Here is a 14660-nt window from a genome sequence, read left to right as displayed (position 1 = left end):
TTTGTTCTTTTGTTGCGGCGGGAACTCTCCCCTGATCGAGGAATGAATATTAGATGCTTATTAAACATACCTAAAGGACTTCATATATATGTAGTGTTACCAATACAGTAGCTTTATCCAGTTATGAGGAGGAAATCTAACAGAGTGAACCGTTTCACAGGCCTTTTGCCACGCTGCTGGACAGCGGAGAACTAACTTTGTTAGGGAGACTATTTTTAACTTATTTGTCAGTCTTTCTGCATTATGAGTAGCATGAATCCCCCGCATAGAGAAGCAAGCGACATGCTGGAGGATGCTCTTCAACATTTTGATACGATAATTGATCGTACTAACTCAGGTGACCATTTTTCCAGAAGCATAAGCAACACATAACGTTACATTTAAAATTCGCAAATAATTTAAGTGTCAACACTGCTGTACTCTTATGGATTTAATATTTTTATTAATCCCTACTATAATGCATGACACTAAAATATATGCAAGGATGTTTTTATTCCTATTTCAACTTTTACTTCATTTTAGTTAACACAAATGGAGCAGATGATCCCTACAGTGATGGAGATTTTGATGATGACAATACTGTCTTTGATAATGGAGTTGAAGGAGTAGCCATGCTGATGGAGGATCTTCGTAATGCAGTGGAAGCAACATTGGATGTTGAAGCAATCGAGTCTGATGTCGATAAAACTGGTTTTGGCGACTCTTTGCTAAAGTTTATTTCATTGGATACTTTAAAGTTTTATCGGAAATTATTGAGAATTCAGGTGCGAAAATTATGGGAGCACTTTTTGGCTGGAATCTGCCTATTTATTACAAAACTTTAATTTTACAGTTTTTTTTCAAATTATGAGACAAATTCTTTTGACAATATTTATTTTTACTATCTACAGAATCAGTCCAATGAAACAGAATCTGAGAAAGTTTCACGTCTTATAAGCGAAAATGAAAGTTTGTCTCTTCATGTAAGTTGAATCTTTAGTAGTTTGGAAAACTGAGCTTACACGGTTCTTACTCTGCTTACAAGGTTTTTATACATTTGGGTGTGGATTCTGTTATCCTGTTAAGTCATGTATTATATTGTGTAATATATGTAAAAAGACCATGCAATAATAATTTTACAATTTTTATTATTCTTTTTTAAATCGATTTACCTACTGGAAATATTGGTAGACTTTTTTATTTACAATAAAACTTCTTTTATTTAGGCCTAAAAAAATAATTTTTTACTTGTTATAGGTGAGTGTGCTTACAGATCAGATAGAAGTCCAAACTGAAAAATTGGATGAACTTAATTCTCAATGTAATGAAATTAAACACAGACTTTCTGGTGCAGATAACAGGCTTCAAGAGGTTATTTTTATAAACTATATAATTAGTTATTAATATGACAAAATTTATAATATATATAATATATATATATATATATATATATATATATATGTAATATTTTTGGTGTTTGTACTAATTAGAGTAAAATGGCCAATAATTCTATACTTGTACATAGATATATAGCACCAGCAAGATGAATAAACCTAAGCTTAACTATGTATAACTTATTTATCTAATTATTTTGTAAAACTTTTTAATATTTTTAGGAATTGGCTGCAAAAACAGATCTTGAAACAGAAAAGTTACAACTTTTAGATGATGTGTCGAAACTTAAACTTGCTGTTGCCCAACATGAACTACAAAGAAAGCAAGATGAGGTTTGTAAACTTATTTAATAATGCATACAGTGTATATCCTGTACTTAATGAACTACTTTATGAACTAGGCTGCTGTACAGGAAATGGAAAGAAAGAGACTTGATACCGAAGCAAGAAATGACCAGTACAAGGTGTGTATTTGTTTAAATTTAAAAAGTTTTATACTTTATAAAAAAGTTTAGCATTTAGTTATTTTGTATTTTATGTACAAATTGGATTTTTTTTTAGTTGGAAAGTATTTAGCAAACTTATGAAATTGTATGAGTTAGGCTGTATAGCACATTACTATCAAGGTATGCTTTGTACACAACATCTTATATAACGCTATATACATGACACCCTTGGGGCTTTGTATTGATTTGTGTACAAGCATAAGATGGATTAATAATGTGTTACCAGTCACAGTTACTTTGTTAATAAGGCTGAATAAACAATCAAGGCTGTTAACAGCTTGTCACGATCTTGTCATTGTGTTAGTTTGACATTCTCATTTTTATTATTCACACTATAAGTGTGATGTTCACACTATGTGTTGACACAATGCCAAGATATATATCTGTTTTTCCAATCCTGTTTGTGTAACACTTGTCAGTTATTTAGGTTTGTTATTTTAATTTTAGTTTATTACTACATTTGTATGGATTAGACAACTAATTCTTAATCTTCATTATGTCCTGTTGCATAATCAACACATTGTGCCTAAGCTTAAGACATAATCCTATTGAAATTTCTCAGATATCATGTTTTGTCCCATTGATCTTGTTTTCAAATTACGTTTTTGTAAGTTCGCAAAAGTTTATCATGTGTTACACATGGTTTATTCAGTCATTCTAAACTGTTTTACTCTTTATTAATTTGTTTCAATAAATTCATACCATTTTTTTTCTTTTATCTTCTTCACACACTTGTGTACACACTTCCTTTTAAATTAGAAAAAGTTTATTATATGTTGTTACGATATGGTTCATTACTACACTTACAGTCACTCATATACCACCGTTTTACCCTTCTCTATTTGTTTCTATGGAGTAATATTAATTCTCTTTCTCTTATTTCTTCTCCCCTCCCAACACACCTGCGCAATTTTGTTTCTCATTTTCCTTCAAGATTTTGATGAAAAAGTTAAGTGAGATGAAGGGAAAAGTGATCCATGTACATCAGGAGAAGCTTCACGATTCAAACAAATTAATTCTTTTTCAGGTCTTGCTTTACTTTAACATAATTTCTATTCTATGTGGGTAAGGTCCTTGATGGAGACGTAGGTTTTAGACCAGATTTGGCCCATTATCCCAATACACCTATATTAAATATTGGTCTATATAAATGACCATGTTTTTATAGTATGCTATTTAAAAAAAAAAACATATTAAAATTACTGTATTAAAACTTCTGTTACAGTCTTGTTTGAGTTCTCAGTTCCTTTGCTTTGGCTCTTTATTTACTTGTGTGTGTGTTTGGGTAAAATCTTAAACTTAATTTCTTTTTACCTAATCTTTAATATTCTTAACAGCCTTGTTTATTTTAAGTGTTTTGGAATTATTCAATATTTGCCTATTTTTCTTCTAAAATAAAACAACCCATATATTTTAATTATATTCTTTGTAATTGGAAGCCTAATTTATGGTTTTATTGACTGTTTTATGTGCCTTGGTGAAACAACTGTTTGTTTAAACTCAATAAATCCATTAATGATCTGTGAACCAACATTTCTCTCCTAATGGCTTTTTTCATTCATTGTAGAAAAACCTTCTTACATAAAACACTAAAAGAGATTAATATTAAACCAAATTTGTAACCTGTTTGAGCGTTGGGTATATGTCCAATTATTTCTTAAAATAAACCCATTATATTATTGGTAAATGCCACTTAAAAAATATTGATTTGCTTTACTTTTTAAAAACTTTGGATTTGTTTAAAATTCAAAATGATTTACATGAAAATAATTAAAAAATATTTAACTCTGACACATCTTAACATTTTAGGAACTTGTTGAAAATTTGGAGAAAACTGTTGCCGAGAAAGATAAGATGGTGGAAGAATTATTAATGCAAGTGGAGCGACTAAAATCGAGTAAAAGTGAGTTAAAAATCATGCTGTCTACTTGTTTTTTTATGTCGGCGAGGACATGAGTCCTTCAGGTGGCACACCATTGGACCTGAATTTGAGATTTAGGCCATAGTTAGTCATAACCCTGACACCCAGGGTGCTACCTCCTATACTACTGTTACAAGTCATGGCCAATGACACACCCGCCATCAATGGTATCAAAGCATTGAACCCTGTGGCCTGTATCAATAACAATTCAAGCGTATGTTATAATATAACACCGTTGTGTTATCATATTTCTATTGTTCATTTTATAATGTTTTTATTATCACAGCACCCACCATACTTTCACCTGACGAAGGAATAGTTCAAGATCATGATGAGAAAGTGAGTGATTATCCTTACTATATACATGCTCAAGGCCACTATTTCAAGGTCAAGGTCATTACTCCATACAGCCATTCTGTGATCTGATAGCAAAGAAACAATAAAATAACATGGATTTAACTTTTGTAGTTCTGGATAAAGTTCATAATCTCAGTTTTTTAAAATGAATTTAAGTTGTTAAAATGAGTGATGAATGATTCTGTGCATATTTTTTGTGGTACATATAAAAAGTTTATTTCATTGTATGCACATTACATGCCAATTTTCCATTGTATACACATTACATGCCAATTTTCCATTGTATACACATTACATGCCAATTTTCCATTGTATACACATTATATGCCAATTTTACCTTTTTATAGTATATATATCACTCCTTAAAAAAAGATTTATTTTCAATAAGAACCATCTTGTCGCTGATCTGATTTTCTGCATAACATACCAGCCCACTACAACACAGTCACACATACCATGTTTTACAGAACCAGAAGCTGCTTCAGCTGCGAATGCCCGTCCCATTCGCCACCTCTACCCCAATATCAACTGATAAGGAAAATGAGTTGAAGCCACGAGGGTATGTCAATATGTCATGTTTCATAACATATAGTAGGGTGGGGGAGGATGAGAGTAAATAAGGAACAATCAAAGAATTATATAACCGTATCTTCACGACTCCCATAGACTGTTCTTAATTATTTAAAACACGATCAGGATATTTGGATATTATGTGCTAACGTTGTGTTACTATAGAATGATTTATTGCCAATCTGTGCACACTAGGTGCCATTTTTCACAATTTATTGATTTAGGTTTTTATTTTATTTTAGAGAGGTAGCTGATAATGTGGATAAAGATCCAACACCTAGCACACCCACTGGGCTACAAGTGCAGGTAAATGATAAAAATTTAAAATTATTTGTAAAATTGATCTGTTTTGTGTTGTTTTCTTTTATGGGTCTTAAAGGATTACTTTGCAAAATGGCGAGACATCATTAGGGATTGGCGTTAATTATCTTATCCAACGGTAAAAAAGATTAGGCAATAATATTTCTTTTACATTATAATACACCCACAATGTAGATACAATAAAAAATGGCCAAAGACTGTTCAATGGTGGTGTATTTACTGGTCATTTTTGTTTTTAGCACCCAGGAAATTTGCACAGTCCATCCGAAAGTACAACTCCCAGTCCAGGTAAAGTTAAGTGTAAAAAATGATACTGTTTTTTTTTGAAAGGAGAATTTCTGTTTCAGTGACAATTTGCTTGTTCTGCACTAATTAATTATGTAATGTGGTTAAATTAAATCAATATAGGTCATTTACTTATACTGCGTAACTACACAGACACAGTGCATGTTTACTGTTGAATGTGTCAAGCTACAACACGAACAGTGTCCAGCAACAACAATATATGCATAATCCCTAACTGGAGCACAATTTGAACTTTAAATAAATATAAAATTTATCTTTTTTTAAACTTTACAGAAAATATTATCATTTATCTCAATCTAATCCCCATCAATTAATTATTGTTTAATTTAATTTTTTATTTAATTTTATTCCCATTCGGATTTACATTTATTCAATCCACTACCCAGCAAACCTGAGCGCATCAAACATGAGTGGTAGCAGCGATATTTTATCTGATTCATTCACATCACCAACTAAATCAACCAAGTCACCCAAGAATAAATCTAGCAGCACTCCTAATCTAGGTATGCGTTGTAAAATATAAAGAAATAATATTCAAATATATAATTATTTTTTAATTGGATAATAAAAATTAAAATATGTGAACTTGGTATGTCGTATATTAGTTATTTTTAAATATGATATTCAAATATTTACATTTTTTATTTTTGTATTTTAGCAAACATTTATAGTTAGTCAACAGTTCCATACAGTAATAATAGTGAATTTCAAAAACTATTCTAATTTTACTTTTAAAATGTGAATTTGTTTTCATTTTTCAAATTTAAACAAAAGAAGGTGGTTTGGTTAGACAACGTTTCTGTGACGTCAGTCACGTCACACAACCTTCGTTTGTTTAATGTCTTTTGTGACGAAGTGACACGAGTTAATGCGTCAAATGACGTCGTTCATATATTGTTTATATTCAATGAACCAGTTAAACATACACAATACCAACAACAATCGTTTTTCTGCTAATTCTCCTTGTTGTTTTAGTTTAATTAATCTTCACTATTGTATTTGAACAGTTAATTAAAATGTATTTAATGTTACTCTAAAAATTTATTTGTGCACACCCTGTTATACCATTGTAACTACCAGCCTGCAAAACTACATGCTAATCTGGCTTAACCTATATAATTCCCACTAAACAAACAATTTCTACCAGCAATGACAGAAGTTATACAACCCTTGCCACGCCCCCAACCTACCGGTGACACGCCCACCTCCAACGCCCCAACCGCCCAATCACAGTCTCCGTTCCATCAGCGTCGAAAACAACACGGGTTCCGAAAGTTTTTCAGCAGGTTTGTGACGTCATTAAAAATCTACCTATACGTTGTTATTGAAAACAAAACGTAGAGAAAAACAAGCAATTATGTTTATTTAGCACTAATAAAGAACCAGTCGTATATGATATGTCACACACTACGGTTAACATGCGTTAAAAACATTGCAAAATGACGTAAAAGTGTTGCCGGCCAGACTTCATCAGGGTTTGCCTTTCTTTTAAGATCACAAAAAAACGCCACAAGATATCTTTCACACTTATGCATACACATGTCGACAGCAACATATACATACACGATACACCGATCTAAGATCGAAATTCATTGTATTCAGCTTCCGACTTCGACGAAGCCGATCATCGTCGTTAGAACAACACGATACCCAGCAAAACGATACAGTGGAAAATTTTCAACGGGGTGGACTACGATCTACGGCTGGTCCGAGACTAGCGTGGAACCCACGTGACGCACAGTTGTCATCATCGTAAGTGAATACCAAGTGTTTGACTCATGACGCTGTTTAGTTTCTGTGTCGGTGGGCGTGTTTAAACTGGTACGCAGCCCCATCCAATTTTAACCAACGCTTCGGTGACAACGTATTTTTAGACGCATGTCAAGGCATTATACCAGTCGAGTCGCAGAAAAATAGCCTGTAAGCCCTAACCAATGCGATATATATAATCCGTTGTAAATAATTATTAGTTTGACCATTTGAAATATGTATAGACTCTCAATCTGTACAAGTGACATGGAATAGACATACCGTAAACGCCATAAAAATCCATTCACGTTTCATTCAGTGCACATGCGAACAGCCAACACGTGATATTCTTTTAACTAACAGGTCGGCACGTAACGACAACCTTCCTTTTGCACGTTGGGATACTGAGCGTGTGTGTCAATGGATGATAGACATCGGTATGCATGGTTACGTGGATGCATGCAAGAAATGGGTGAAGAACGGTGACGGGTTGCTTCGTGCGACCAACCACGAGCTAGAAAAGGTATGTAAACTAATAAAGTACATTCGGAATTCATTCCACACGTGGGGAACTAGAAATCTTTTTATTTTTTTGCTTTCATTTTGTTTTTCGTTTCTTCTTGAACTGCTTTGCATATAACGTGGACAAATATTTTACATATAAATCAATTTTTACAACCCATTAAATGTGAGGTAAATACTACATAGCGACTCCTATTTTAATCACAATATTTGTTTCCCTCTTGTTCGTTTTAACGACTGTCATTTTCGTTATATCCAGTCTGTAAGTGTTTTATTTTAAATCGATTTTTACAACCCAGTAAATATAAGGTGTACATACTACGTAGCGACCCTATTTTAAATTAAATATTTCTATCCATAGTGCGTTTTAACGACTGCCATTTCCATTACATCCGATCTGTAGGGGTTTCACTTCAAACTAAAACCTCTTGTTTATGCTTGAATCGACAAAAATATATATTTTACTTGATAAACTTTTAGTTCGAACAATTTGTTTTAATATTCCAAGCTTCATATTACCCCCCACCCTACATTGCAGGAACTTGGTATACGGCACCCACTTCATAAGAAGAAGCTTATGCTCCATCTCCAAGCATTAGGAGGAGTGGGAGAAAGTGAGGAGGAGGAAAGAGGAGCGGCGCAGATGAACGCTGTGTGGGTGGCAAGGTGGTTGGATGACATTGGACTACCACAATATAAAGGTAACAATTAATTGATAATGGTATACAACTAACTACAAGTGTTAAGGTTGCTTCAGGCTACTGTATTCAGTTTAAATGAGTTAATCGTGTATTGTTAACCAAGAGATATTTGCCACCCGTTATTATTGTGGTTATGTCACAACATGAAGAATTTCGATTTATTTGAGTGAGGTTCGTATGGCGAGATAATTCAGAGGGCTTGGTCTCGGATTTAAACCATGGCCCTAGTATTTAAATAATAAAAACATTTCAGTCTTGTGGCAAAAAAATACGTTTGAAATGTATTGCGATTTCTTTTTTGAGGTATATGGTAAAGCTACACTAAAAAGCCTTCACACGAAAATACGTTTTTTCTTTGTTTAACTTTTGACATACCCCTTGATAAAACTGCTCTTGTAAACTTATCACTTTGTAAATTTGATAAGAAATGATGTATACCCATTTTCGTCCTTATTTTATAACCGTACCGCTTAAGAAAAAATATATCTTGACACAGATTCGTTCCACGAGGCATGTATCGACGGTCGCACTTTGCACCACCTAACGGTTGGCGACGCGCAAAAACTTCGCGTCACAAATCTCTTCCATCTATGCAGCCTTAGGAGGGCGGTAGAGATCCTCCGTATTTGTCAATTTGATCCCACGATGTTAAAACGACGGCCCGTAGAAGAAGGGGTAAGGTTTTGTATATAGTAGAGTAGGAAAAGACAGAACACCTTGTTTTTTTAATTACTATAAACTGGGCGAGAAATAGAATGAAAAAATGTCCCATCTTCTCCCACCCTACTACATAACTTATTTTCTTTCGCCTAACGGAGCAACGATGGTTGTTACAATATAAACGTTCTGGATTGCAGTAATTTCCGTTAAATATCTTGCTCAATAACACACGTTTACAATGGTGGTCGCGACGAGCCTTGAACCCATAACCTGTAGGTTAAAAGCAGGCGCGCTTTGCGAACTATAGTTAAACTTAATTAACCTTATGGGTCATTATTGGGCTCTGTTTACGTTTATTTACGACTGGTAATTAAGTCTAATGAACGACTAATGTTGTTCCTAAAGTGCGCATGGAATTAAGGTAATAGACGCGTCGTTGGTTGATTATAACAACGCTTGCTTTGTCATTTAAATTACATGAGTAACCTCGTTAAACATCTATTATCTTAATTTATTGTTTGCATACGATTAAGGGAACTTCCAAGTTAAACAAAGGAATTGTTGGTAGGTGATTTTCTCATGATAATGTTCGCCACGTATATAGACGAGAACTTACAATTTAATGATCTCCACAGTTAAATTAATTATTTCTAAAAACTGCATGCTAAATTACTTATTTCTAGATTTAAAAACATAACTATACTATATACGTGTAACGTTTAGTTTTATAGGAATAGGCCAATTCTGACTTAAATCCTAAATCCCATGGCATGCCCTGCTGTAGGACCTCATCTACATAGAATATATTATTCGTTCAGAATATAAACTCTCCTAGTTCTTTATAATCGGCTGTATAGAACTTCAGCCATATATATTATAGTTGACCTAAATATCCAGTTTATTCCGGATTCAGCAGGTTCCCAGTAAAGCAGTCAATGTAAACTTCCCTGTTGTTTATACATAGGATACTGAAGACATTTCCCTGTGGACGAACCATCGTGTAATGGAATGGCTGCGTTGTGTTGACTTAGCTGAATATGCACCGAACTTACGAGGCAGCGGAGTGCATGGTGCAGTTATGGTAAGAAATTCCAATAAATAAATGATTAAATTTTTGTATGTTCGGTCACGCTAACAGATCGGAAAAGTTAACAAAAGCGAAAATATGGGGATGAACGGTAAAACGGCATTCGTTATAACACGCTTCGGATAAAACAAAAGTACCAAACTTATTACCAAACAAAAAATCCAAAATTTGAAAAGACTGAAAGTAACGGTAAACCTACAGTCCTTATAACACGCTATGGGATAAAACAAAAGTGCAAAATCGATTCGATAAAATGTGTGACCGCTACCTTTATAAGATAAATATATAAAGTTATGATGTATAGGTTGAGGTCTATTCTTAGGTTAAACTGCGCTTGCGTATGCTGGTTGTTTATATTTCCGCACCACCAACGCATTTTACCATTCCGTGCACTGAAATTACTAAGCTGGTCGTCTACGTAGCCGGCTATGCGGCTCTAATGCAATATGCATGACCACCCCAAACTCCCATAGCATATTAATAATTCATAGTAACGTGCTTATAACTGATTACGTCGGCGGCTGACACAATACACACGCCTGATACGACACTCGTTGTTGCGACTGTCGGTTGCGACATGACCCACTCGATCAAAACTGAGAAAAAATGACAGTTTTAGATTATTTAGCCACATGACATCTTAAAGATCTTGTCAAGTTTCGAAATCAAACTTGTCTTTTAAATGGGGGATTTGTATACGAAAATCGATGAATTAAATGTTGGACCCACATTCGTTGAGCATGTTTAACTAAATCAATATGTCTGCAACGTCTGTACAATGCATAGTTATAACATATTGTGCTTATTTACATTCATATTTGACAAAGGGACAAATGTATTCTATATATTATAACGTCACGTTATTTACATATAGTCAGTTGTGGACCAAATATTGTTTATATCTTTCCATACAATAACACCATGTACAACGATAGCCCAAAATATTGTTTCACATTCAACAGTGTCGATTAAACCAAACCGCAGAAAATATACATGGTGTATTTTATTGCCGATTCTAATTTTAGTGTTGACCAATAATTTTTTAGGTTTTTGATCCAAATTTTACCTCGGAAACACTGTCCGCGTTGCTTCACATCCCACACAGTAAAAGCCTTTTGCGACGCCACCTAGCGGCGAAGTTGGACGAGCTTCTTCCGGAAGAAAGCGTCAAATCAAAGCAACTAAGATCCCAAGAGCCTGGCTATGCACCTATTAACGTAGCTATAAAATACAAGGTGATGAGGAGTCCACACTCTTATAGTACTATTGGGTAAACTGGATATCCTTAGCAACGGAAACCCAACTTTTCTTATAAGTGTTATAACAATTACTAATTAACGCTCTTTAAAGTTGCGGTGCTACGGTTATATAACTGCTGTGCTACGATAAAATACAAATATTATTAAACTAAGTGTATAATAAACAGATGCATATTTCGCCCAAATGGCGTCGTCAGTCTCTCATTTAAATAGAATAACATTTTATTTGTTTCTTCTGAAGATCGGTCGCCGATCGTTTGGGGGGCTTGGACGTTTAAGAGGTGCGTCCGCGGGCGCCACAGCACGCGAGTTCGGCAGCGGTGAGTATGTTTGCCCAATCTCCAACTCGAAGTCCAAGACGATGGCCGCACACCGAGATATGCTGCAGAAGAAGATTTTACTACAAGGGGTCCGAGATAAGAAGGTGGATATTGAACAGGATGAAATGACAAGATCCGACTCTGGATCAAACATTGAAGTAGTGGAGGTATTTTTTTGCTAGTTGGTATAGGTTTTGCGGGGCAACATTGACTTCTTTATTTTCTGATATAGCGACTTTATAGGTAAATGTTATAAGTCTATTACAGAAAAAATAATAATCTCCATTTTCCTCAATGGTCTAGGATTTGTTGAATGTCATGCATACCGTTCTATACATAGTAATTTGAGCAATAGGAATTTCCAAGTATATGTCAACCCAGTAATTCGCGCTACCCCTCTAACCGCCATATGAGCGGAATTTTCTCCTTTCTATTGTTACAAGTATCACAAACAACACGTACATACTTATCCTATGCATTATTCACACCCATATGTCACTTCCATTATCTCGCAGCTGAACGAAAGCACAACAAGGGAGATAAACGCTTTTTCCGCACAACTAAATACGCTGACGGTAAGTGACCAGTATTTATTTTGTTGCCAATTTCCTTTTAGATAATGTTTATTGTTTATCGCTCCTCTGCCCATTACCTTTCCATTATACAGCCGTATATATGGCTGCATCAATAATAAATATATTGCTCGCAGAACAACTGGAGTGAGAGCTGACCGTGGGAACATATACAGCTGTATTTGAAGTGACGTTACAACTTTAAACCACCAGCAATTTAGTTCTCTTTGCCAAAACCGAATATGTGCTGTTTTTATCACAGCGTTTTGTTTTTCGCAAATTTTCAAGGTCGATAAATAAGATCTTGATCCGATTTTAATTTCACATGCGAAGTTATTTATAGTGTTTGCATACTCTGATGACGGCGCTTTTATTTTCGCAACTACAAACATTGTTACATGGTTACGGTATGTCGAAATGCTTTAGTAGCCATGTGGTTACTGTATTCCTCGGCCTGTATTTTGGTGCTACACAAAAATATGCGTTTCACAGTACAGGTCACGACCGATTAAGCAGAAAAAAATCCTGCAATAAACCACAATGCGGTTAATTGCGTTCATTTTCAAAAGCATAAAGACGCCATAAACCGTTTTATTTGATAATATTGTTTTTGATCTGGCGGCACAATGCTGGGCCTTTTAACGCGGAAAGCACTCGACTTGCTCGAATTAAACAGACCGCGCTTGCGGTTGCCTTATTTATTTTATTCTTTCATCAATAATTGCGGTTTCTTATTCATTTTAAAAATCACGAGTGTTTTTTTAAACGGTCCATCATCGTGCCCAGCTTTTACATATCATTCGTTGCTTTCTCTTCAGCATATTTACTTTAACTGCCCACCAATGTGCTTCCTATGTTTGTAAATATCAATTTGCATACGTCACTTTAGCCGATATAATACATCCTTTATGGTGCTTGCTATTTTCCGTTCGCATTTGGTGCTAACCGCATGCTTTTACCCTTTTTCACCAGCGTTTATTTCGTTGCAGATGCTGGTCCAGTTAGGTAACTCAAGTAGTGTAAATAGGGACCCTGTGTGTGTACCTGTACTGTTGGTGTGACATTCACCCTTAATGCCAGAAATCTCCACCGAGAAGGAAAAGTTGAAAATGTTTCCCAACTTTCTAAGAGACATGGCGGTTGGAGGAAGTGCTGCAGCGGTTGCCAAGACAACCATCGCTCCTATAGAGAGAGTAAAACTACTTCTGCAACTACAAGCCACCTCGACCCAAATATCCGCCTCGAACCAATACAAAGGAATCATGGATTGTCTCATCCGACTCCCAAAAGAACAAGGCATTCGTTCTTACTGGAGGGGCAACCTAACCAACGTATACCGCTACTTTTTCACTCAAGCTCTTAACTTTGCATTCCGTGACCTTTATAAAAGCTACATGACCCCGCCTGCTAAAAACGGAAACAATTTCTGGCAAGTATTTGGCATCAATATGCTCTGTGGAGGTGCGGCAGGGGTCAGTAGCATGTGCATTACTTACCCATTAGACTTCGCACGTACACGGCTATCAGCAGACGTAGGAACCGGTGGGAGCCGTCAGTTTAACGGACTTATTCATTGCATGAAAAGCGTGGCAGCGAGAGATGGTATCGTAGGGTTATATAAAGGCCTCTCCCTTTCTATCCCAACAGTAATCGTGTACAGAGCAACTTACTTTGGTGCTTTCGACACAGCGAAAAGCATGCTGACTGAACCAAACCAATCACCAATCGTATTGACATGGATCATCGCTCAAACTAGCACAACATTAGCCGGCCTTATATGTTACCCCCTGGACACTATCAGACGCCGAATGGTGATGCAGTCTGGTCGCTCAGTCGAGAATCGTCATTATAAAAACGCTGCCGATTGCTGCGTAAAGATGTACCAGCAGGAAGGGGGAATGAGATCGTTCTACAAGGGCGCTCTCTCCAATGTAATTCGGGGTATGGGAAGCGCCCTTGTACTTGTTCTATACGACGAGTTAAAGCAGATCACATGAACTACAATCGTCGCAAGCCATGGCGAACTACAACGATATTAAAGCCAGAGTTAGAACTTTAGTGTCGCTTCACGAACCTGTGTTGACGAGCTTGTAATTTTATCACCTATTCCTATAACTCGCATTTTAATTTTTAATTCTCCTTGCTTTTAAGCCAACCCCAACAGGCACTGTGTCCTTGTGTATTATTATAACCAATTACCCCATGAAATTTCGTACCAATCCTTAAGACTTTCGCCTGTCATTTGTCCTCAGAACGAATGCTGAAGTCGCAACATGCTATCGTTCCTGTTCTGGTTGGACGAGCTAGCTTGTGGTGTTGTGTAAGTACAAATCATAATTTATAACTATTGTCATTTTGTGTTATTCTAGATTAGGCAGGCTACATAAGGGCATATAGTTTGTCTCGTTTTCTTTTCTTCGCTGTTGTGTTGGTAAA

General features: G+C 35.6%; 1 protein-coding gene and 1 pseudogene across 5 annotated transcripts; both read left to right on the top strand.

The window, feature by feature from the left end:
• Positions 1–126: 126 nt before the first annotated feature.
• LOC149736963 (liprin-beta-2-like) lies at positions 127–13214 on the top strand. Of its 4 annotated transcripts, none has more exons than XM_089877160.1 (23): positions 127–337; positions 523–764; positions 891–962; positions 1237–1350; positions 1596–1706; positions 1787–1837; positions 2814–2906; positions 3689–3782; positions 4087–4139; positions 4625–4716; positions 4970–5033; positions 5288–5336; positions 5741–5857; positions 6502–6640; positions 6957–7106; positions 7467–7626; positions 8164–8326; positions 8823–9001; positions 9951–10067; positions 11120–11308; positions 11574–11819; positions 12168–12227; positions 12362–13214. In XM_089877160.1, exons 1-23 carry the CDS (start codon positions 244–246, stop codon positions 12380–12382), a joined length of 2670 nt encoding a protein of 889 aa, XP_089733286.1. In that variant the 5' UTR covers positions 127–243; the 3' UTR covers positions 12383–13214. The 4 variants fall into 4 exon arrangements, with proteins under 4 accessions (XP_089733286.1, XP_089733285.1, XP_089733289.1 ...); XM_089877159.1 differs by having other exon boundaries at positions 1775–1837; XM_089877163.1 differs by lacking the exon at positions 2814–2906.
• LOC149736962 (ADP/ATP translocase 3 pseudogene) lies at positions 13188–14568 on the top strand (annotated as a pseudogene). The gene has a single exon (XR_016384957.1). The product of XR_016384957.1 is annotated as an ADP/ATP translocase 3 pseudogene (transcript).
• Positions 14569–14660: the final 92 nt, after the last annotated feature.

This window comes from Ciona robusta, chromosome 4 (assembly GCF_009617815.1).
Source record: "Ciona robusta chromosome 4, ASM961781v2".
NCBI lineage: Eukaryota > Metazoa > Chordata > Ascidiacea > Phlebobranchia > Cionidae > Ciona > Ciona robusta.
The sequence above is the reverse complement of the archived record's forward strand: the minus strand, read 5'-3'. Positions and strand labels throughout refer to the sequence as shown.

Bases quoted from the DNA above. Each gene is read 5' to 3' on its own strand.
- LOC149736963 (XM_089877159.1), top strand. From the start codon at position 244: ATGAGTAGCATGAATCCCCCGCATAGAGAAGCAAGCGACATGCTGGAG. The intron at 338-522 runs GTGACCATTTTT...ACTTCATTTTAG, and splicing joins AATTGATCGTACTAACTCAG to TTAACACAAATGGAGCAGAT. The intron at 765-890 runs GTGCGAAAATTA...TACTATCTACAG, and splicing joins GGAAATTATTGAGAATTCAG to AATCAGTCCAATGAAACAGA.